Genomic DNA, 25,213 nt, shown 5'->3' on the forward strand with positions numbered 1-25,213 from the left:
AGTTGAAGAAAGCCTTGTATGAGCTCAAGCAATCTCCCCGGGCATGGTTTGAATGACTCGGACTTGTAATGAGACAACATGAATGTCATCAAGGGAATGGGGATCACACTCTCTTTGTAAAGAGAAAGGAGCACAAGGTAACTCTTTTGTTGATATATATTGATGATATAATTGTCACAGGTAATGATAAAGATGAAATAACAAAGTTAAAGAAAATGTTGGCTATCGAGTTTGATCTCAAGGATCTTAGCAAGTTGAAATATTTCCTTAACATTGAAATTGCTAGGTCAGACATAAGTCTTGTGTTAAATCAAAGAAAGTACACTCTAGATTTATTAAAGGAGACTGTAAAACTTGGGTGTAGACGTGCTTCTACTCCTATAAATGCTTGAAACAAACTTAGCATTAGAGGTGGAGAGCCTCTCTATGAAGAAGCCAAGGGAAGATATCAACATCTTGTTGGGAAGTTGATTTATCTCACTCTTACTAGACCTGATATTACCTTTGTTGTGAATATGATGAGCTAATTTATGCATGCACATACAGATGTTCACTTCAAGGCAGTTGATAGGATTTTATGTTACTTGAAGAGGAGTCATGGCAAGGGTCTCTTGTATGTTAAGCTAGAATATCTTGAGGTTGAAGGTTCATCAGATGTTGACTGGCAGGATGTATGGATACCAGGAGGTCCACCTCAGGTTACTGTATTTACTTAGGAGGAAATCTCGTGGTGTGGAGAAGTAGAGACAGGACGTTTGCTCCCGCTCCATTGCTGAGGCTGAATATAGGATTGTGGCCATGGGAGTCTTTGAACCTACGTCACACTGATACGCCACAACAACTGTGTACCCATACTGATACGCCGGTATGGAAAAACTGGTACGCGGGTACGTTGTGGTACTTTTGGATCTGGTTTCGGGTCGGAACCATATCCAAACCACAATAAAACATAAAAACAGACCCGCATTTTCTCCCTCTCGACTTTCTTTGCTCTGGTTCCGTCTGGTGCTTGGGTAGGTGAAGACAGACGGTGGCTGGATGAGTATCTTCTGGCGACGGACAGCGGTTTACTTCCAGCGACAGACGGTGGGTCTTTCGGCGATAGACGACGAGTATCTTCTGGAGATGGACGGCGGGTTTCTTCCGACGGGTGCTTAGGTTTCTTCATTTCTTATTTTTTTGTTTTCTTTTGATTTTTAGGGTTCTGATATGCTTCATTGAGGCGGGATTTGTTCTTCTTTGTAGTTTATCAAAATTGATGGCACATTCTGAAGGAATTTCGTGCTCCCTATTCATCTGTTTTGAATTTTGCCATCTGTTTGACTGTTTCAAAAACATGTTCATAACTGGTTCGCCTCCTGCTCCATGTTCATGCCGTATTTTGAGTTTTTTCCTTTTTTTGATACATTCAATTATCAACTGAGGTTTCTTGCTCCCTGTTCATGCCATCTCAAATTTCCTACTCCCTGTTGATGCTGTGTTCTGTTGATTTTCTGTCTTCTGTGAAAACTGAAAATTGTAGCTTGCAATGCTTGAAATTAGAGATTGTTCATGTCGTGTTCTGTGAAAACTGTAAGTCTGTAACTTGCAATGTCATGATTGTTCACGTTGTGTTCTGTGAAAACGGTAAGTCTGTAACTTGCAATGTCGTGTTCTGAGATCTCCTGCTCCCTGTTCATGCCATCTCAAATTTCCCCTATGCTTTTTGTTAGGCTTCATTTCCCTGTGCTTCAGACATGTTCCATTGTCTGTCTCTTACATTTGCATCATATGCAAAACGCAAGTGGTTTTGCATATGCCCTTGTCTAGTTATATTTAATTTGATTACAACCTCGTCTCAGGGGTAGGAGGAGTACCCGCACGGTACCGGTACGGGTATGCCCCTGGGTGCGGCAGGGGTACTGCGTTGACCGAGTTTAAAATTGTCTGATTTTAATGTTAACGTTTTTTACATTTTAACATTTTAAACCATTTTAACGTTAAATTTTTCGAAACCCTTAAAACACTTTTTCGTTTCATTTGCTTTCGTTTCTTCATCTTCACTCACCGACGACCACGCACAGCAAGCGGCGAAGGTAAGGGTGGCAATCGGCGACTGCATGCAATGAACGGCGACGGCAGGCGATCTCCGGCGATGGAAGGCGGCGAAATTTTTTGACATATATATGTATATGTGCATGTGTGTGTACGGCCGCACCCCCGTACCCAAGTTTTTTAAAAATGGTCTGTACCCTTACCGCACCGACACCCGTACCTATGTGACATAGATTATAACTTATAAGTTATGCACCATGCAGCTTACAATTGTTGTTACCTACGAGACTATGAAAGGAACATTGTCATTTGTTTTTTCAATTTTTTGAATTAAAAATATGTAATTTTTGTCGTACCACCGTACCAAGATTTATGAAAATGTCGTACCAATACCCGTACCCGTACCTATGTGGCATAGCTCTGAACCGTTGTGGTTGAAAGTGCTATTGGCTGACATCGAAATCAGAACTGAGGGTCCAGTGAAGATGTATTGTGATAACAAGTGTACAATCAACTTGTCAAACAATCCGATGTTATATGATAGAATGAAGCATGTGGAGATTGACCATCATTTCATTCGAGAGAAAACTGATGCTAAAGAGTTTGTCCTGCCCTACATGAAGTCCAAAGATCAGACAGCTTATGCATTGACCAAGGCCTTCTCATCTACTTCATTTGAGAGAAATGTATCCAAGTAGGGCATGTTTGATCTGTATACCTAACTTGAGGGGGGGCGTTGAAGTGTTATGTATGTCTTGGTCCAGGTCTGGACCCTATCCAACCCACAGTTCATGTTGAGTCTCATTTATGTAACTTGTGTAACCCTATTTTGCAGTGATAATAAAAATTAAGAGAGACAGTGACCGGCAGCTGGTGAATGCCGGAATCATCTCCAACATCGTGGTTTTTTCCCTTGTGTTGAGGGTTTTCCACGTTATTCTTTGTTTTTTTACTGTTCAACAACATCAAAGGAGTCATGCTAAATACCTAAAACAAAAGGAAATAAAACAACGAAACAAAATTTGAAAAAAATGAAAACAGAAAATGAAATAAACATAAATGAAAAATCACGATAAAAATCGTGTTCAAATCGCGACAAATTGTTTTTCAACAGTTTTCAAAATATCACCATTTTCCTTTGTCCGTTTTTTCTATTAATATTGCGATATTTGTGGCTATGGTTGAACTCAATCAGCCAGCCATTAACCCAAGTTTTCTGAGTGAAATTGTACTCACAGGTCAGTCATGTTCTCCAAGGCAGATATGCTATTAGGAATTGGTCCTTCCATGTTTGTGCCCATTATCATCCTGCATTTTGTTTCCAAGATGCTCAGAGCTAGACCAAATCTGAGTAATCAATTCAATATTATCCTGACAAATTATTTACGTACAAGTGTGTGAGCTTAGTCCAGTTTCTAATGAAATCAGGTATCTTCCCAGTGAAATTGCTCCCACTGATCCAGCTGCACATACTAAAGATCATCAATCGTTTTGCAATGCAAGCTTAAGAATAAGGCCATGTTCATATTTAACACTACCTTGCATCTTTTGTGTTCTTCTTTTTTAGTATTTCTGGGTACAACCCACTCCAATGATTAAGAATAAAATGAAAATGAGGTCCTTGGAAGATCAAAATGATAAGCAGGGCTTCCGAACCTTCATGTAAGTAACTAGTTTTGAAGCCAAGGGGCAAGAAGTGACATTTCTTGGGCCGATGTCTGTATAATCTAGAAAATTCATTGGCCACTTGCTAATAAACAGTTACGATTTTTTTTTATCATTTGGAATGTCAATGTCGTGGTTAGATGATACAATTTAATCAGTGAACCTACCTTTTCTTATAAATTTAAAGTCCTAACTTGTAAATAAACATATTTCTTGTGATAATATTTTTCATTGAGGCAGCCTAAACATGCACTCGTTTGTAAGAAATGTTCATACATGTGTGTGTGTGTGTGTGTGTGTGGGGGGGGGGATCCTTTGATTTCTCCATCCATGTTTGGATGAATCCTCTGGCCTCTCACAACACACCGCCCAATGTATTGCATTGGGTGGTGTGTTTAATCTCACCAGCCCAATACAATGCAGAGGGCGTCTGTGGTTGTATGGAGGCTTGGATGGCTGGAGGATTTAACCCCTCATATATATATCCATTTCCAGGCCATGCCAATATTTCTCCTTTCTGTTCCACCAATGGAGACATTGCTTCATGCTTAATCTACCAGATAGAAAGTTTCTCTGATTCTCTGAAACAACCAACCAATTGAAAGTTTTATGATCAACTTACAATCGGTCTAGGATGGTCAGTTTTTCCAACGTCTGCGGCAATGGTCCTGTAAAATTATTTGCATTCAGAAACCTGCATTGGATGGCTAGCAATTAGGCAACATGTAAAGTTAGAACCTTTAGCAATTACAAAATGTGGAAAGTGAACCATATTCCTTTCTCAAGTGTTGCTGAGCTTTTATTAGCCCAACTGAGGCTTGAAAAAGTAACTTGCTGGGCCATGTATGCAACTGGTCAAGTAGGAAAGGAGATTCTAATTGTTAATATGCTGCTCAGCTCACTAATAAGGTTTCAACCCAAACAGAATTGTGGTTCACAAGCACGCAACAATGTGGTGCTTGCATATAACGGAGCCATCAATATTATTCTCCATCAATATTATCTTGCTTATATTTATCCTTGAGAAACTTTAAAAAAACTTCACAACTTTTGAAATATTACTTATAGATAACTGCTCAATGTTTGAGAAAGTGCAATTAAGTTCATAAAATAATTCACAAACACACACTTCACAAATGGGGAACATTAAAATATGCCTAAAGGAACATTTTACTTCTAATAAAAGAGTATCACGACATAAAGAGCTTTTCAAAAGACAGAGAAAGGTGAAACCATAGAGAAAACGTCCTAGAAATGGGGTTGGCAAATTTATTTGTGGAAGAAATTATACTCTTTATTAAGGGTGAAGTAGCATTTTTAAGCATATTGTAGTGATTTCACATATATACCTGAAGTTTGTTCCTATCAATGATTTGTTTTATAAGTTAACTCAAAAGGTCGTTTGTAATTTCTTGAACAATGGACACTTGTTAAACATCAAAAGTTGAGCAGCTTTTTTCTCATTTCCTTTTAAAGGTGCCCTTTCTTATAAAATTATGACGAAAACCAAAAAACCTTTAGAAAAATAAAAAAAATGATTTCTGAGATATTAGGTGCTTCATAATTTCTATAAAAAAACACAAAACACATAAAAATGGTAAAATATAATTAAATAATGAAAAAAAATACAGTGTGTTTGGGTTCGAGAGATGTTTTGAGGATAATGTATCATATTGTCAATATCAAATCCAAAAATAGTTAGGTACTTTGAGTACCTATGAGCCTTTGAAAAAAAATGGACGGTTTGTCTGTACTCTTATCACCAGCTCTAAAACAACACCAAGAGCCACTTTAGTAATAAATGGAGGCCAGCAACACGTACATTGTTTTCATATTATACAAATTGCCAAGTTCTGGAGGAAGTGGCCCCTCAAGTAAGTTTCCTTCAATTGACCTGCATTTAACAATAATAGAAAAGTATTAAGACCTAGTATAAGCCTAGAATGTCAAAAAAACTTAATTATGAGCAGACCAACATCCAAAAGTGAACCTTTCATGACAGTTATCAGAACTCATGGTGATAATTGATATACAAAAATAGAAGTCAATAACAGAACTAGAAAGGGCAAAATATTGGCAAAAAGGCAGAGCTAAGAATTTTTTCTTTGCACGGAAGAGAAGGAAGGAGGGAGGGGGGAGGGGCTTGGTGTTGAGGTAGTATATTTTCAAAAAAATTTTTAGGGCCGGCCTATATTTTTCAAAAATTTTACAAGGGTCAAATTATAATTGTTCAAAATTATAGCAGGTACATTTTTTTTCCAAGAACAATCATAGGCAGCCCCTAGCTCCTCCCTTGTCTATTGGCAGGATAATTTCATAAAAAAAAGTCAAATACTGTTGCAATGAAGAATGAAAACGATTCAGAAATGAACTCAAATCGAGTAGAATGCAAGATACAATAAACAAACAATTAAGTTTGATTCTGAAAATTATTTGTTAACATGAAAAAACACAAAAAGGCTATAAGTAAGGAATAAAGAATAAAATAAACAAGGTAATCAATAAGGAGCAGGTTGAAATGCTCTGTATGGGTTTCTCAGCCTGTATAAGTTGGTCAAAGGCCTCATACATCACATTTCTTTTATAAACTGTTTTAAAAACTCTGTTGTTATAACTCATATAAGTAAGGTGCAGCACAGTAATTTACTGTATTAAGAAAATCTTAAACAAGCATTTCAACTTTCTGTTAGATAATTTTTCTGGTTTTGGGGATTATTGAGGAGCCGCCATAGTGTTCAGCTGCAACTACACGACCATACTGGTGCAGCAAAATCTGTAGCTCAGGTTGGTCGCTATGTCACCTAGGTGTGCAGGGTGCTGGTGCCGGTGCCTATGCGGCACATCCCAAAAAATTTAGGTGTGGCGCCGGGGAGAATATATATATATATATATATATATATATATATATATATATAGACACACTCACACATATAAGAATTAAGAAATTTAGAGTATACAGTATAGTCTATACACTCTACACTACACACTTTATGGATAAATTATATATGAATATTATATATTACATACTTATAAGTTATAATGTATTGTGTATATGAATGTAACATATTAAGCATTAACATGCTTACAAAGTACAAACATTAAACAAGTAAACAAAAAACAACAAAACCATGACAGAACACAAAAATGGAAAAAATGTTAAACCCTCCTTTTAACGTTAAAAATTTTTAAAATAAAAAATATCAGAAAAGTCTAAAAAGGACAAAAATAGGCTTGACGAGGTTTGACCGCACCCGTACCCGAGTCGTGTCGACACAGGTGCAGCAGTCAAATTGCAGCGTCCAAGTGACTTAGGTTGGTCGTTTCTCTGTATTTGATGCTTTGAGTTTCTTGTTTGGGTGCCATTTGAACATGGTATCAGAGCCAAAGCATTTGATTTTGACCTAGGGAAACTGGGCACTGTTTCTTTTTTCTCTTCATAAGACTATCCGTACCCTCTCGTTAACCTGCACCCTCGGCGGCTGCATTGTTTGGTTGATATGATGTCTTTGTGTGGGTCAATTTTGGAAGAAATATGTTGTCGTTGAAGTCTGTTTAGGGGTTCAATCTTGCTTCCTATGTGTTGCTATGTGTTATTATGGGATAGGGAAGAAAACTTCTGTATAAATCATAGTTGTGTTGCTGGAACACAATAGTCACAACTCACAACAGCAACGTGCTGCTTAAGGCACTTCTTTCTGTAGAGGAGGATGGTAGGCTTGTAAAACATTATTGGCATTACTGGTGAGTTGCTATTACCAAGGGCAATTTTGTAGCTGAGATGACTTTTCGAACTAATGGGGTGGTAGTTGTATGACTGACATAGGTCAGCTTATGCCATTGCTGAGAGTGTATTGTTTTGACAATTTCGAAGGCTGAAGAATAAGTCTGTTGTTGGAAGTCTATATGCTAAGTTAAGAATATTGTGTGTTGCTTGTTGGGACATACAAGCAATGTTATCCATATCGTACGATACGCATGCGTATCGTACGATACGTATCGTGCAGGTCGAAGAAACCTATAAGTTATGCTTGCGATACACGATACGTTCGCGTATCGCCCGTGTCGTACGATACGGGCGATAGACCCCCATATTGTACGATACGGGTTAAAACACAAAGTTCATTATTTTTTTAAAGTTTAAACACTCCTCCCTCTCTCCCTTATTGTATTTAAAGACTCCAAGAGACGTAGGAGGGAGAGATTTTGCTCATTTTCATCAAAAAATAACCAAGGATTCATCGATTTGGGAGATATTATCGTTGAATCATGAAAGATGATAACTATATGTTTTGAACTTATAAAATTGTGATGTAATCTAAGTCCTCAAACTCCAAGTCTTAAAACTCTAAGTCCTAAGATTCTATAAAATTTTCAAGTTTAAAATTGTGATGGATGCTTATTATGTTATTTTGAATATCTGATTTCTTATTTTTTTAATGTGTTGTTGATATACATGAATGTTCCTTATGTATGATGATCTTTTTTATATTTGAATACATTTTTCTTGATTTCTGATTTTTTGTTCATTTTTTCAGATTTTTAATGATTTTTCTGTATTTTTTCTGATTTTTAAACATTTTTTAAAATTAAAAAATTAATTTTACAATACGTTACGCTACGTTTGCGATACGTTATGATACAACGTATAGGTCAGCCCGACCGATACGTGATACGCTACGCCTTTTACAACATTGCATACAAGTATGGACAATAAAGAACTTTTGCAAGTCACAGCTGTAAATTTTGATGGGACAAACTATGCTTATTCGGCTGAGTACATAAAGTTGTCTTAATGGGGCTTGGATATTAGGAATATGTTGATGGGACTAAGGAAGAACCTGTGGAAAATGATGAAGATTTTGTCACTTCCCTTTGAAAATGGGATAAAAATAACTCCAAGGTGAATTCTTGGTTGCTTGGAGATATAGAACCAAATATAGCTATAAGACATATACAAATAGGTTAAGCATAGTTCCTTAGGACTCATGGTCTAGTCATGATTTCTAACAAAAAAATCTTGTAGCATAGCTAGTCAGACTGAGTGTAATGTTATCAATGTGTCCTCAGTTTGATTACGATGAGTGTTATTCTTCTGAACTGTAAATGGTGACATGCGCGACACTGGAGTTCAATGGTGTACTGTAGGATCACCTAGGTTCCGAAGCAGCTCTGAGCCCTAGGGGCAGGGAAAAGGAAGGTGTTTTGGCCTCTCACTTGAGCAGTGGGTTCCATCCTGCTCACCTTTGAAGCCATCATAATTTGGCACATTTCAGCACATTGATTAACACCCAGCCCCTTTGATATTTCTAATTACACCCCATTAGGTGGTTCAAAACTTGCTTATTAATGTATATCAGGTTTTCCAATCATCTGATCATTTGATTGGAAGGTTTCGAGATGGGGCATTTGGAAGCACACCAAAAGTTAGACCATACCATGAAATTTAACTACTTAAGCATTTAGTAATTAGCCTCACTATGTTAGTTGAAAGTTGAAACACATTATATTATGAACTCTCTTATACAAAAAAAGGTCACGTATTAAAGAATGTCTGGGCAGCTAAAGTTGGAGGGAATACAGGTGTAAACCAAAAAAAAATGTTGCAAGCCCCTTAAGTTATAAACAAGGCTGAGAAGTAAGCCAACTGAACTGAATATAACATTTTTTTGCCACCCTGAGACATCCACATAGTTCAAAGAGAATTAAGTTGCCAAATCATGAAGTAAAAGTGAGAGCTGATGCAAGAAGCAAGATACATTAAGAAATTTAGGAAGTTGGAAGAGATGAACAAATTGAAAGTGAACTAGGAAGAAAAACGAAAAAGAAATAAGAAGTGACCCAAGATGAGAGGGCAACCAAACAGTGATCAAAGAGAAGAAGTTCCATCTATAGAAAAAGCATAGAGGAAAGAGAGGAGGGAAGCATACTTTTGGTACAGATACTGGTTCCTAAGGATTAGAGTTCCTTTTTCCAATGGCACTTTAAGTAACCGTAGTCCAAACTTGGCCCATACCTATGAAGGACCCAACTTGGTTCAACAGTATCAAGAGGCACGTTGACATATTTAACCTCAGACAGTCAACTGATTTATTCACTTGACAAGCCAAAGGTGAAACTCAACTCAAGCTTGAGCTCATAGTATAGCAAGTCTCTTTTAATTTGGTTCATACAAGCTTAGCTGGTGCGTGAAGACATTTTGCAATTGACATGAGCTTATGGGTTTAGTTAACTAACAAACAAAAATGTCAGCCAAAAAAAAACAGTTAGTAAAGCATCGGTGTAATTCAGGGTATCAATGAAGGTGTTTCAGAGGATCAGCCCAATGTCTAAGTGGCATGCTTGCTGAAAACCCCATCCCTTTTTACAACTAAAACCTAGGGAGCTAACAACAAGACAATCAGCACTTACAGTCTTTCAAGAGTGGTGATATTACCAAACTCCTTTGGGATTTGTCCAGATATACGATTCACTGATAGTATCCTGAAACAGTTGTGTTAATGAAGGAAAAATCAATATGTTTAGAGATATGAAGGAGAGTAGTATAGCAATTAGATAATAGATATCAACTTTGTCTCATAAATGGATAATATAACTTGATGTTGGCTTTTGAACCGCCACAAAGACATCTAGTCAACAATGGGGCGAAACATGAAAATAAAGTGGTTCAATCTTCAAAATAATCATAGCAGCAAAAAAGGAAAAATACGTTTACAAACATTTATTAAATATTAATCAATATGCACTTCCCATAATCACAACTTATGTAAGTCAAAGCTACCTTATACAACTAAAGGTCAAGGAGAACATGTTATTTGGGGCAAATACATGAAACAGTAACATATTATTATTATTATCAAACACCCATAGGTTTTCATTGCTTACATCATGGCAGTTTAGCATTGAGTTTCCCCATTTCGACTAAGAAAACTCAACGTTTGACATATTTACAGATAACCACCTAATTTTGAGAAATTACAAATAACTGACTGAGTTTATAAAATAATTTACAAACGCATACTTTATGAATGGACAATGTTAAAATATGCTTAAACTGGATTTACCCTTTAAAACAGTAGTTTCTTTTAAAAAAATTGCGTTCTTTAGGTCAACTTATCAACAATTGCTCGTCTTTCAGATATACCTTCCCTCTGCTTTGTCTTTATAATCACGCCTAAAAAAAGTGATATTGGGAAAAATCTGACCAACAAAAAAGGGATAGTGCAAAGGTCTCTATCCAAAATGAGGGGTAAAATATAAAATTATTTTTATAATTTTAATGTTTTCCATTCAAGAAGCATATTTCTTGAATCTTTCACAAACTTAGGCTGTTATATGTAATTTTTCAAGTGTTAGGTGGTTCTTTGTAAGTAAACAAAAATTGAGCAGTTTATGCAATTTTCTCAACAGAAAATAGCTGGATATATCCCTACTTCATCTTCAAACCCAAGACACAGTCGCAGTGTCAGAATCTAATATATATATATATATATATATATATATATATATATATTATTGAATAATTTAGAAAAATAAGATAATAAAAATCTCCATTAGTGAGAACAATTTATGTGGATCTGGATATGGTTTAAAGTTACGGAACAACCGAGGTGGAACTCATAAGTGAAATTACTCAACCAAAGACTTGTTACTAATTTACATGGTTTACTTACTGAATTAAGATTTCCAGGTTCTATTGGTGCCATACCACTTCAAATGAGTCAACATGTAATTTCCATACTTTTGGATTATCATCTTGAAGAGAGAGAGAGATGCAATTAAACAGTTGGCATCATATGTCGAGCAAATAGAAACCACGAAGTTTGAAATGACTACTTACACAATTTCCAAAGGCAAGGAAGCCCAACTGGCTGGAATGGTGCCACTTAAATAATTAGGTGTTAGATCCCTATCATACAGGACATTGTGACATTAGAAACATTGCACAGCTCTTATTCAGTTCAAATGGCACAAACAAAACATAATTGACAAAAAAAATGGTAGCTTGTACAACTGAAATCTAGAGTTACGCAATTACATTACTATTAATATGCCACAATACATATGCAACTAGAACACGCATGCCACTATGGTGCTTGAACCCAAGACTTACATTTTCCTCAAGTGAGTGAGCATGCTCATCTCCTCAGGCAATACTCCTGCAAGATTTTGTTCCTTCAAGTTGCTGAATCAAACAAGACAAAATAGATAATCTCAACACCAAACAACTGTAAGGGAGGCTGATGTAACGAAGCTAATTAATCGTTCTTTATAATATGTACTTTATCAGCTTTTTATTACAGAAAGACCCAAGGGATTGAGATATATAGTTCGATGAGCCTTTCATGCACATGATCGTTGCTCAAATCCCACGGGTGTCGCTCATCGTGCGAGCTGATGCCACAAGCGAGGTATACTAGATTTTACAGCTGCTCCCAAGAGGGTTGGGATCAGAGTCTCCCTTTGAATTTTGTTAAAAAGGAAAATTTTGATATAAAAATTACAAAAGTTGTTTAAATTTGAGTGGCATAACAAAGAACAGGCTAATCTTCAAAATTTTTCATTTAACCCTTTTTTGTTTAACTAAGGCAACTAAATGTAAAAAACTAAAAATACTTAGAGATCAACACAATTTTATTTTTCATCCAATGGTCAATCACTTTTGACATCATTTGTTTCTCTTTGTTGTATTCTGAACACATCCTCGTGATTTTGGATGTTAGATTGGCATTGCACTTTTACTAACTTCCAACCAAATCAAATTTATTAGACGGACTTGAGTTTGTTAAAAGGTTCAAAAAGACGTTTATTTCATAAAATCATGTTTTATCAACTCGGCCATCTCTCTCTCTCTCTCTCTCTCTCTCTCTCTCTCTCTCTCTCTCTCTGCCATCCCCATCCTTCCTCCCAACACTGCCCACCGCCCCCCCCCCCCCTCCCTTTCTCCTTTTTTTGCTTTACCCATCTAGCAAGAGGAAGTTGAATGTTGGACTTCAAGTCTTAAGAATAGAAATATCAATTAAAAACATTTTGAACGCACATACATGCTTACTATGTGGCAGACTGTCCCATTTTCGTAAGTGCAATCACATGTTACATTATTCTTTGACGAGTCTCCAGTTGTGATAAATCCTCCACTCCCTGAGCAGGGATCCACGCTAAAGTCCCATCCAACTTTCCCCAGCTTGCTTCCAATAATCTTGAGCGCAGCAACTAATGGAAATGAAAAATTGTAATAATACTTTTTACCGTGACATTGAATATTTCACAGGAAACTAAGAAAAGATTTTCATATATAATAATGGCCACAGGCTGATATTTGAACATTTCACATTTAGGCACTTGACTTAAGAGGAATAACAGAAAAAATAATCAGTTAAATGAAAATTGAAAACCTGAACATGTTTCTGTTAACAATTTGACCAAAATATTGACAATTAAGTAGAAAGTAGTTGTGATCCAAAGAAGGTTTTGTTCCAAGCTCATGTATGCTTCCAAAAGCTCGTTCCCAATCATTTGATCAAATGATTCAACATTAGTATTGGCTTGATCATATACATGATTGGGTTGTTGACAAAAATTAGTGCTTGAATCACCATAAGCCTACTAGTGTATTGGATGTTAAGATTGCCTGGTGTCTAATTGACAATGTGCGGGAAGGAATTTATGCATTTGGAAAATCTATCTCTATAGATATACAACTATAACTTCAGCAATTTTTATCAACAAGGGATCTCATATCTGTGGTGAAACCTATGTCGTCATGGTGCCCAGGCAGAAAAGCCTAGAGCCTAGGCGGGCCTACACGAGCCTAGGCAAAAAGAAAACCAATTTTTTTTTTAATTCTTTTTAGTTGTGCTAATACGTGAATTTATTTTGATTAACTATTACTAATATTTGAAATGTGGAGAGCAGTAATAAAACAAACATAATCAACTTCAACAATAAAAAATTAATTGTTAACTTCCTTGAATATGCACAATCAACAGAAGAAGTTTTATATTACTCATTAAATGCAATCTAATACAAGAAAAAAAAAAACTAAATATGACCTCTAGAAGAAGGAATGTAAATTTGCAAGAAGGCTTTAATCCATCTGTAATTAAAGAAAGACATAATATAACAAAATTTTTAACAGTACATAATAGTATACACAACAGCATATGTAAGTACATAACCATACTAACATATACATACATAACCATACTAACATATACATATAACAGGTATCACAATGTACATATTATATAGCAGGACTAATAATATATACATATAATAGGTTGATGCAATACTATGTAACGGGTATAACAGACTGTACATAACGGTATATACATATAACACGTACTACAATACATATAACAGGAATAACAAATTATATTACAATACAATTTAACATAATAGTATATACATATAAGTTTATAACAGATCATATAACTATATGATATAAGTATGTACATAACCATACTAATGTATACATATAACAGGTACGAGGAATCACAATACTATATAATAGACTAAGTGACTGACACTATATACATATAACAGCATAATCAACATCACAATACATAAAAATACGTAATGAATACAAAACAAAGTACATAACAGTATATATACTCAATTAAAAAAAATGGGAAGGTGACTTTTCGCTTTTCCATGGACTAGGCGTGTTGATAACCTGTCGCCCAAGTGGTGGACACAGTCCACGCCTAAGCGAGGCCTAGGCGAGGCCTTAACAAGATAGGGTGAAACAGTCAGTATTTCAGCAAGTAGGCCAGAGAACTACATTTTCCTCCTTGACTCTGCCCGTCAGAACCTACTCTTAACAATTACATATGGTTTGTTTCTTTCGTTTTCTTGTTTATCAAGCTATCCTCATTTAAAGTCTGATTTGAGAAGTCAACAATTTGAAGGACCCGACCCGTTAACATTCCCAGGTTTGACCGAATGAACAATGATAACTTCGAAAATGGACATCCGGAAAGCATTGACTGATGCAGGGGATATTGGGAATTTTAGACCTCCATTCATACAAAGGGATCACGTCAACCAAATCGAGATCAATCTGAAAGATCAAAGCGTACAAGCGAATGTAGAACTCGGATGAATGGATCAATCACAATGAAGCTGTAAGAAGAAAGAGAAATCGGTTGGAAATTCAATCAAGAAGGTTGAATTCATTAACAAAAAAGAGAGAGACGATCGGACTATATAATAGAAGTTCAAAGTAATTTGCCGAAGAAGAAGAAGAAGAAGAAGCAAACAATTAAGAAAGAGGAATTATTATATGATCTAGATGGTGAATTCGTCTAAGAAGTGGAAGAAAATTTGACAATGAGGAATCAGGGAGAGAAGTTCCTTACCTTCGTCATCGGGGAGCTTCGCAGCTTCTGATCGGAGAGTGTCCATGGAATTCGCGGAGAAGACCAAGATGACGAAGAAGAAGAGTAGTCTCGAGGAGACGCAGTTGCGAATTCTGTCCATTTTCCCGTCCCCCCTTTCTCACCGCGCCTCCACATTCTTCATAGGAATTAAGGATGTGAGAGAGAGAGAGAGGGAAGGAGGGAGGGATTTTTTAGAGGGAACAGGGAAGCGCCGAAGAGACCGAAATGGCGGCAGAGAATTATTTTAATTTTTGTTATTATCATTGTTGCCCACACCATTTTGGCCGTAACGTCGAGAACGGACCTAAGTTTCCATAATTTGTCAATAAGTGTTATGCTTTTACTCGCAACCGACCAGGCCAAAATCATAATTTTTGTGAAATATTATATATTATATATAGAGAAAAGTTGTTGGTTATTTTTATTTTTGGATGTTTAATTTTTATTTTGTGCCGTAAAAAACCATTGTAAAGGTAAATTTCATTCCTAAAGACCATGGCCAAGCAACTGGCTACCTCTATAGCTGGATAGTTAACTTTTTTATTTTGTGTCGCTAAAAATTGTTGTAAAATGTGCATTTGCGATGGCAGGGCTGCTTAGCCATGTTTTTTAACAATTGAATATACATTTTGCAATAGCAACAAAATAAAAAAAATAACCATACGACTGCAAAGTAAGCTGACTTTGACTTTTCTAAAAACCTCAGCCAAGCAACTGGTTACCTCTATAGCTTTATAGCTTTATGTTCTTTGTTTTGTGTCGCTAAAATTGTTGTAAAATGTGCATTTACAATGGCAGGCTGCTTAGCCATGGTTGGTAGCAATTGAATATACATTTTGCAATGGTTTCTAGCAACAAAATAAAAAAATAAACATAGGACAGCAAAGATAGCTGACTTTGACTTGAATAGCGTACCCACATGTTGGGTTGGTGTGGGAAGTTACCTACACCAGCTCTTTAAACTTCTTTTATTTTTACATTGGCAAAATTTAATAATTTATTTTTATACATATATAAGTGTCTATTCAAATCTAAAGGGTGCCGCTCCAACTAAGTTTTCTGGCTCCACCAGTGGTCAACTTATTTCAATATATATATATATATATATATATTCTTTTGTATAAGTGTTGTGTACAAGTTGAGAAGTAGTTATTGGATTTCGTGAGAAAGAAAAGTGGAAATTGTCATGGTTCTGAGAGTGTGCATTTTAAAGACTGAACAGTAGAACAAAGAATAGCTCTTTTTGACAAGGGTATTTTGCATGCTCACCTTAATAGCTTGTCTGAATGGAGGAGAAGCAATTTTACATCTCTTTCTCGTTAACCTGAGCAGATAATCTGCTCTGTTTCTTGAACAAGCCATTCTGTAAATCTGCTGTGTCTTTTTAACAAGCCTTTGTGTAAAGCAGCAGGTTATTTATTTTGGCATTCCATTCGAATGATGAACGGTGACAACAATAGTTTATCGTGTCACCTATTTTTAGTTGATTGTGGCATTCTACTATAACAGGTGGAATCCCATCATCTCACCTCTCAGGTCATGACAGTTGTTTTTGGAACCGCACCAAGTGATTTTCTTTTTCTTCATTCAAACATGAAGTTAGGGACAACAAGAAGAGTTATTTTGAGTTTGATCTTAGCAGCTTTGAAATCGAAATGCTGCCATTAAATCTGAATGTGTACATTAAATATTGGCATTTTTCTCTTTATCAAGGGCAATTTTGTTTTTCTTGGTTTTCCCATTAATAATGCTCATCATGCAAGAGACTCTCTGGCATGGATATTATATAATTTAATTGTCCTCACATGCCCAACTACATAGATATGAATTTCAAATGGCTAAATTCATAGGACAACTATATATACATTAAAGTCTTTTGTTTTTGTTTTTGTGGTTTGTTCTTGTACTTAAGAGACTTCTTATCCCCAAATTTTGCTATGAATTATCATTTTATCGGTTCTCTCTCTTTCTCTCTCTCTTCTGTATATATAGAATTTGAAACCAGCCAACTATCTTTGTGGTTGGATGGTTATATTTTTATTTTGTGTTACTAAAAGTCATGCCAAAAGATATATTTCATTTCTAAAAACCATAGTCAAGCAACTGACCATCACAAATGCACTCTGATGGTTTTTAGTGATACAAAATAAAACAAAAATCAGGCACAAAGGTAGCCAACCGATGTCAATTCATATAATAGTAATAACAATAATAATTGATAAGCATCAAACCACTTGGTTACAGGATAAAAACTAAATTTGTGTTAAACAAAATGTAAAATTGTCAATTTGTTTATAAACACTAACTTTTTATAAATCATATTTTATTTCAAGTTATTTTTGTAAAAAAAAAAAATGATCTTCCATTTGGGTATGTGATGAAAACCAGTCTTTTTAAATTTGTGTTAAAAAATGTTCTAAATAGAATGTGAACCTCTTAAGGTATTTATAAACACTAATTTTATATAAATCATGTTTTAGTTTAAGCTATTTTTCTAAAAGCATTGACCTTTTCCAAATTTTGAAGTTATAAAAGCTGTTCATTTGTCTATTACTAAAAAAAATTGTCAAAGTCAAAACATGAGTAATTTAATATATGTTTCTCACCAAATCACCTTTAAAATCATATATGCAAGGTTAGCTTAAAGAAAAAACAATTCAACAATTGATTTTAATGGATATGCTCTTTGTCCCCTGCCAAACAGTTTGGCTCTTACCAATATATATATATATATATATATATATATATATATATATATATATATATATATATATATATATATATATATACACTTGAGTAAGGGACAAAAACCAAACAATTTAAATTTGTTTTGAAAATGAATTTAAACAAAATATGAACATCCAATTGTGTTCTGTTTTAGTTCAAGTTATTTTAGTAAAAATCTTGATTTTTTCTTCTATCAAAGCTCTGATGCTGTAAAAGGCGTATAATTTTTATTATTAAAATGTATTATTATAAAAAATAACCAACTTAATACATGTTCATCATCAAATCACTTTTAAGATCAAACGTATATGATTAGATTCCAAAAAAAATTAAAAAACACGTCAATAATTATTTTTAGTGGGTCTAGTTTTTGTCCCTTACCAAGGTGGTCTAACATTTATCAATCTACCTCTCTCACTCTCCACACACACACACACATAGCATGACAAACTTTTGCTAAAGCAATTAATTATAACTTTTTTTAGTTATCAAATATATATATATATATATATATATATATATACCAAATTACATTCTAATTATTATAGACTCTATGTGCATTCAAAATTTTTATAGCTCTAACATGAACCAGAAAATTAAGTGAAACCCAACTACGTGAGCATCACAACATGATACAGCTGTAGCATATATGTTTGACCGGGTAGTTTGAATAACAAGATTAGTTGTATAAGAAGAAAATAAATTGCACCAATCAGTGAACCAATAACATGAACAGCACAAAGATAATTTGATCAAGGAACTGCTCAATAATGTTCCTTATGCATATAAACTTAATATTTTTTAATGTCTAATACATGAATTTCACTTGTTATTCTTGAACTTGGATTGTATTTAAAATCAAATGTGGATTTCAGATGAACCAAGATCTGTCAGTTTGCAAAGTAGTTGGATTAAGGTCAATCTCTCAAGTTGGTTCAGAAAGGATTCAAATTCCATTGATCACATAGACTTCTTTTTAGTTATTTTTTATTGGCAAAAGAACCAATGGTTCGGAATTAGGTATGCATTTGGATCTTTTTAATATCTAGATTTAGATTTCATGCAGATATTCCTTTAGATTGAAATTCATATCTATGGAATGTGTCTGTATATGATCTGCACTCTCCATAGATGAGTTTAGTAGGGATGGAAGCAAAGAAGATCATTTCGAAATTAACATGCATCAAACAATTGTGATCCTTCATTTGGCAATCGGTGACTCTTCGCTTGTCACTGTTCAAAGTGGCTCCATCTTGGCACTTATTCAAAGTCACATTTCATTTTGATTTGACTATATGGTGAGAGCAGTATGGTTGGCGAGAAATCTTTGAACGTGTTGGAAACGAGGCCCTTTGTAACAACCAGACCCACTCTTGGGCTCGGGCCCCTGGTTCGATGGATCCCAACCCGCCCCTTAGCAATTTCGGCTCCAACCTCACAAAGACTAGGAACCAAGACAATCATCTATTCAATAATCCTCTTTATATGCTCTTAAAGATATCTCACAATCTTCAATAAAAGACTAAATTTTGGGGTGTTACACCTTCTTTTTCTCTCTCTTATGACACCAAGAAAAGAAATTGAAGAAGAGAATGTTGAAGAAGAAGACACAAGGATTTTATGTGGCGTGAAGACAAGGTTTTCCTATGTCTATGGTCAAAGAGAGTTTTTACTAGCACAAAAGAATCAAAGAATACAAGTAACCGCTCCTCTTCCTCTCCATAAACATGTAAATTAGTGCAAACCCATAAAAAAAATGCAAAATTATACAAAGGCCCTTACAAAAATTTGCCTTGGGACCTACCTTCCGAGTATGGGCCTTTGTCTCCTTGCAACACCCACCAACTTACATTGTTGTTGAACCCACAAAAATTAAGGAGGCCTATTAAGTATGGATCAAGCACCACACTCCAACAACCTCCCACTTGGAGGCTAATCTAGCATTCAAGCCTTGTACTTTTTCTTCAAGTCTTCCAATCACATTGTGTGCACCTCCTCAACAATTAACCTTAGAGGCCAACTGAGGTTATGCTTAAACCTCAATCTCTCAACAACCGTAAACTTTGTTAACATGTTTGCTGGATTCTTTTGTTCCACAAATCTTGTCAAGTGACAACAAATTATTGTCCAATAGCCTGCAAATAAAGTGATACTTCAATTGTATATGTTTTGTCCTTAGATGGAACACCAAATTTTTTGGTCAAATTTAAGATACTTGACTATCACATAAAAGAACACTTCTACCTTCTTTTTTGTCCAACTCTTAAGAGATTCTTTAATTTAGTACTTGCTTCTGTGACGGAAACATATTCTCCCTTGATGGTAGATAGTGGAACAATCTTGTAAAGTTGAGACAACCAACTCACACTTGTTCTACCCAAGGTGTAGATATATCTAATTATATTATGAATATTGCCTATATTTACATCCACTAAGCCTTATGAGGACAAGCCATTCTTCTTGAAACAAATTGTCTTACCTGAAATTCTCTTCAAGTATCTCAAGATCCATTTAACAACTCATAATGCTTCTTCCCTAGATTAAACATGTACATACTCATTGGTCCCATTGCAATGTTTGGCCTAGTGTTGTCCATAGCATGACTTCCCACTGTAGAAGCATAAGGGATATTGGACATAGCTTCTTGTTCTTTGTGTGTCATTGGTGACAAATCCTTTGAAAGTTTAAAATGTTTTGGCAAGGTACTGCTAATAGTTTTTGCATCTAGCGTTTTAAACTTACATAAGATCTTCTTAATATAATTTTTTTAGATCATTTTAAAGTACTTACCTTCTTATCCATCAGTATTTCATTGTTTTACAATACCTAAGTCCTTCATTGAAAATTCTTTTGAAATTGTTGTTTCAACATATACATCTCTTATAAATGGAACCTATGAAAAGCATGCCATTCACATACAAGAGCAAAATACTATAAAAACCATTAAATCTTTTAATCTAACAACAATTATCCATATCACAACTCATATGAAGCTATCGAAGTTTTTATACCATTGTCTTGGTGTCTGCTTCAAACCATGTGGGCTCTTTTCTAATTTTGCATACAAGGCTTTTTTTCCCAAAAACTTGAAAGCCTTCTGGTTGTATTATATAAATGTCTTCTTCTAAAATTTCATGGAAGAAGGCGGTTTTGACATCTAATTGTTCTAGGCATAGATTTTCAGCTGCAACCAAACTCAATACCAATCTAATTGTAGTCAATTTAACAACCAGAGAGATCATTTTCAGTGTAATCAATATATTCTTGCTGCGGGAAACCCTTCATCACTAATCTATTGATTTTTATGATGTATTGGGACCAATCAAACTAAGTATTAATTAAAATTGGAGGGGTGGTTGAGTAGAACGTTAGGACTACTAAAAATAGTGAATGAGATATTAAATAGGAGTGGAATAAGCCAAAGGGTCAACTTTTTTCTTTTGGGTAACAACAAATTTGAATGAAATTTTTGGGACCATCAAAAATGGTTTATTAAGCTTGAGTAGACAACATTTTAGCCTTCTACTTGTTGCTATCACAGTGAAAAAGACTCTTGTAACGAAAATATTGGAGAGAGAAAGAGATATCTTCCATTTTCTTGTTGCATCCCTCGTTAAAGTCTAAGTTGAGGATAATAACTTGTTCTCCTATCATTTCAACGACAAAGTGTTAGAGGAGGAAGCTAATGGGCTGCTGATTTAGATTCAAGTCATCTCTGTTCAGGTAATTGCTCTACTTAATTTGGGTTTGCAATCTTGAATGTAAAGATACAATTATATGCAAAAGACTATGTGGTAATTTGGATGTATCTGATGTATGTGTAGTGCAAGGAAGGAGAAGGAACTGATCAGTCATAGTCAACCAGGACTGCCTCTGTCCATAAATTCCTTATGTATTTAGAAACAGAAACATGCCCATGTTTAGAGAGATGTTTTACTACTTCTTGCATCTCCACGAGATCAAGGAATCCCTTAGAAACACACAAAACTAGTAGTTGAGAGTCTACTATTGGGATCTCCTCTCCAATGTGTCTGTATATGTAATTAAGTTAAATATAGATGAAGCAAAAAGTAAGATTCTCTTGTTGATTGTGTTCTTGATGTATTTGACTATTCTTATGACTGCACCCATGTGAACTATGGTAGGTGCTTGTTGAAATTGACTAGAACATGCATGATATGAGACATTCTAGGACATGTGCTACTCAAATATGAAAGTGCTCCTACAAGTTGTTGATATGGTGTGGGATCGTCTAGCAGTTTCCCATCATCTCTTCTGATCTTCACTTCAAGTACCTTAGAAGTCTATACTATCTTCTCATCTGTCAAACCTGATCTTTCAACAATATCTGCAACAAACTTTGTTTGAGACAAAAAATATCCTTTTTGAAAAACATACTTCAATGCCAAGAAAGTATGTCAAAAAACTTAAATCAATCATGTCAAATTTTTCTTTCAAGGTTTGCTTAATTAAACTTGCCTCTTTATTATCACTACTTGTGATTATCATATAATCAACATAAAGAAGAAATATAACAATATCTTTGTTTGTGCTTTTGACAAAAAGTGCAGTGTCAGAGTAGCATGATTTGAAATTGCTTTCCATAATCACCTGAGCTATCGTGCATATCACATTCATCATCTAATGCATAAATAGACATCAAATCATTCAAGAAACCATAATCAATATCATGTTTGGATATCTTTTTCTCAAACCCTTTTTTCTATTCACGAAAAGCCACATTTCTTGAAACGTAAAGCTTATTCTTTTTCAACATTGTAACATCTATATCCTTTTTTACTCTCAGAGTAACTAATGAATACACATTGCAAAGCTTTCAATGAAAGTTTGTCTCCTTAATCGTTAAGAATAAAACATTTAGATCCAAAAACTTTAAGTCGGTTGTAGTCGGGTTCAAGATTATACAGTTTTTGAAAAGGATACATTTTGTCCAAATTTTTTGAAGGCATTCTATTACTGAGGTAGACAGTAATAAACACTGCTTCTGCCCAAAGATTTTTCAGAACTTCCATTGCTAGAAGAAGAGTATGTAGTTTCTATGCTATGACGATGTTTCCTTTCTAAAATTCTATTTTGTTGTGAAGTTCTTGGACAAGATTTCTAGTGTTCAATACCATTTTCTTTCAAATAGTTTTCAAAAGCTTTCAAAGTGTATTATCTTCTGGAGTTGGGTTTAAAAATTTTTATATCAATTTGGAATTGTTGATCAGTTGATGAAAGTTCTTGAAATTTACAAACACATCAGATTTATGAGTTAGAAAAAAATTCACGCATATCTAGTATAATAATCAACAAATAGGATATAGTAAGAATAGCCACCTTTGGACATATCCGGAGCTGGACCCCACATGTTTGAGTGAACAAGTTCAAAAGGCGATTTACTTACAACAGTTTTTTCACCAAATGGAAGGGACTTCATTTTTCCAAATATGCATTCATTACATAGAAGATTTTCATTACATGCATTCTTCAAAAAAGGAATACATTTTATTTTTTCATGACTAGTGTGCTCTAGTGTTTGATGTCATGTGAGAATATCATTTGCTTTCCAGTATTACAAAAAGAGTGTATTAAATCCAAAAATTTCATGTAATAAAGATCTCCTCTTCTAACTCCTTCCCCAATCGTCCTCTTTGAGACTTGATCCTGTATCCAACATTTATCTTGTGAGAAAGCAACTTTGCCACCATGCTCAGCAATTTGGGATACATACAACAAGTTCAAGTTCAATTTCATTATTTGTCTAACATTGGCTATTCTAAAAGTTTTTGAGTTTTTATCATGTTTTTTCAAAATCTACAATACTTTCTATTTTCAAAGAAGTACCATCCGCAGCTGAAACAAAGTAAGGAAATGAGTTTGTATTAGATTTAAAAGTTTATTTTTGTGAGGTGTCATATGGAATGAAGTTCCGGAGTCCAAAAGCCAGGCAATATTACCTTGAGTTGCAGCGGTAATAGCTCCAATAGTAGAAGTACCTCCTTTGAAATAGGGCTGCAATGCTTCGGCAAGTTCTACAAGAGAGAATCCTTGAGCAGTCCTTTGATAAGAACTTTCAGTTGTAGCTTTATTTTCAGCAACAACTGGTCTTTATCAAGTATCCTTAATTTTAGGCATTTAGGTTTAATATGCCTAGGTTCATGACAATGAAAGCAAATAATTTTCTTGCTAGTATCCTCATTATTTTCCCAAAATAAGCAGATCTATAATTCCTTACGTGATTTCCTAGATTTGAAACTGCTAGAACACTATCAATTGATTTCCTTTTCCTTATAGTGTATAAGCCGATTCTCTTCCATAATAAGTTCATTCAAGGCCTCATTCACAGTAGAAACAGTTGGCCTGTGAAGTAAAGACGACCTTGCAATATCAAACTTAGACCTTATTCCCATAAGACAATGATAGAACTTGTCCTCTTGAATCAGTTTATCTCTAAGTAAGATATCTTCGGGATCCTTCCATTTTGGTTCAAAGACAGATAATTCATCCTACAATTGAGAGAACTCTCCATAATATTCTTGTATGGACTTGTCTCCTTGCTGCAATTTAGAGATTTTTACTTAGAAATTCCATTTATGTGCCGCAACTTTCATTGTATGTGTCTCTTTCAAGTAATTCTATGCTTCATGGGCCAAATCAAATTTAGCTAACTGGACACTAACGATAGGATCCATGCTGTTTAACGAAGACATCACCCTGTGATGATTGGTTTTCCATTCTTTCCATTTTTTTAAAACTCCTTGACTGCCTTATCTCCCTCAGTTCCTTTTGACTCTTCAAATTTTCCGTCTATGGTTTGAGTAAGGCTTATTGTAGGCTCAGTTTCAATCCCTTCAATGTAACTCCAAAAACCTTTCCCTCCTATATGGTGCTTTATGATTGAAGCTCATATAACAAAGTTGGTTGCACTAACTTTAAGAAGGGGCTGGAGTGAGATATATTCCTTCTCATCCATTGGAAAAGCAAACCGGCATGCCTTTTGAAAAGAAAAAAAAAGTGTACCAGGTTCTGCTATAAATGATCCACAACAATATGTCACAATAGATAGCAACTTCGACCTCGATCGGTGCTTCTAATAATGCTGATATATCACCAATAGATCACTCCAAAACAACAAGTCAGAGTTGACAGCAGCTCTAACTTAATCAGCACTTCCAGTCAATGCTGATACAACGTCAATAGATCTCAGTCAGCCTGTTGTTTTTTTAATCGTCAAGGTTTGAACAACACTTCAACATTCACTCCAACAGACGTGCCAGTCTTTGATCAACAGTCTTCAACTTCTTACTAAAAGAAGCACTCAAACAACTTCTAACTAAGAGAAGCACTCAAGCATAGCCAAGCTCCAATACCATGTAAACTTTATTCACTAGAGTCAAGAAAAATAT

At 35.0% G+C, this 25,213-nt stretch overlaps 1 protein-coding gene across 1 annotated transcript in view; it reads right to left on the bottom strand.

Moving 5' to 3' along the window:
• LOC116260246 (probable LRR receptor-like serine/threonine-protein kinase At1g07650) overlaps positions 1–15,262 on the bottom strand; it is a 34,437-nt gene extending 19,175 nt beyond the window's left edge. Inside the window, exons 1-9 of the mRNA XM_031638424.2 lie at positions 15,057–15,262; positions 12,741–12,909; positions 11,810–11,881; positions 11,537–11,605; positions 10,108–10,179; positions 5,522–5,593; positions 4,322–4,393; positions 3,426–3,497; positions 3,271–3,342 (exon numbers count right to left, since the gene is read on the bottom strand). Coding sequence (XP_031494284.1) covers positions 3,271–3,342; positions 3,426–3,497; positions 4,322–4,393; positions 5,522–5,593; positions 10,108–10,179; positions 11,537–11,605; positions 11,810–11,881; positions 12,741–12,909; positions 15,057–15,177 — 791 coding nt within the window. The 5' untranslated portion in view covers positions 15,178–15,262. The remainder of the gene's footprint in view (positions 1–3,270; positions 3,343–3,425; positions 3,498–4,321; positions 4,394–5,521; positions 5,594–10,107; positions 10,180–11,536; positions 11,606–11,809; positions 11,882–12,740; positions 12,910–15,056) is intronic.
• Positions 15,263–25,213: the final 9,951 nt, after the last annotated feature.

Source organism: Nymphaea colorata, chromosome 9 (assembly GCF_008831285.2).
Source record: "Nymphaea colorata isolate Beijing-Zhang1983 chromosome 9, ASM883128v2, whole genome shotgun sequence".
In the NCBI taxonomy this organism is placed as follows: Eukaryota; Viridiplantae; Streptophyta; class Magnoliopsida; order Nymphaeales; family Nymphaeaceae; genus Nymphaea; species Nymphaea colorata.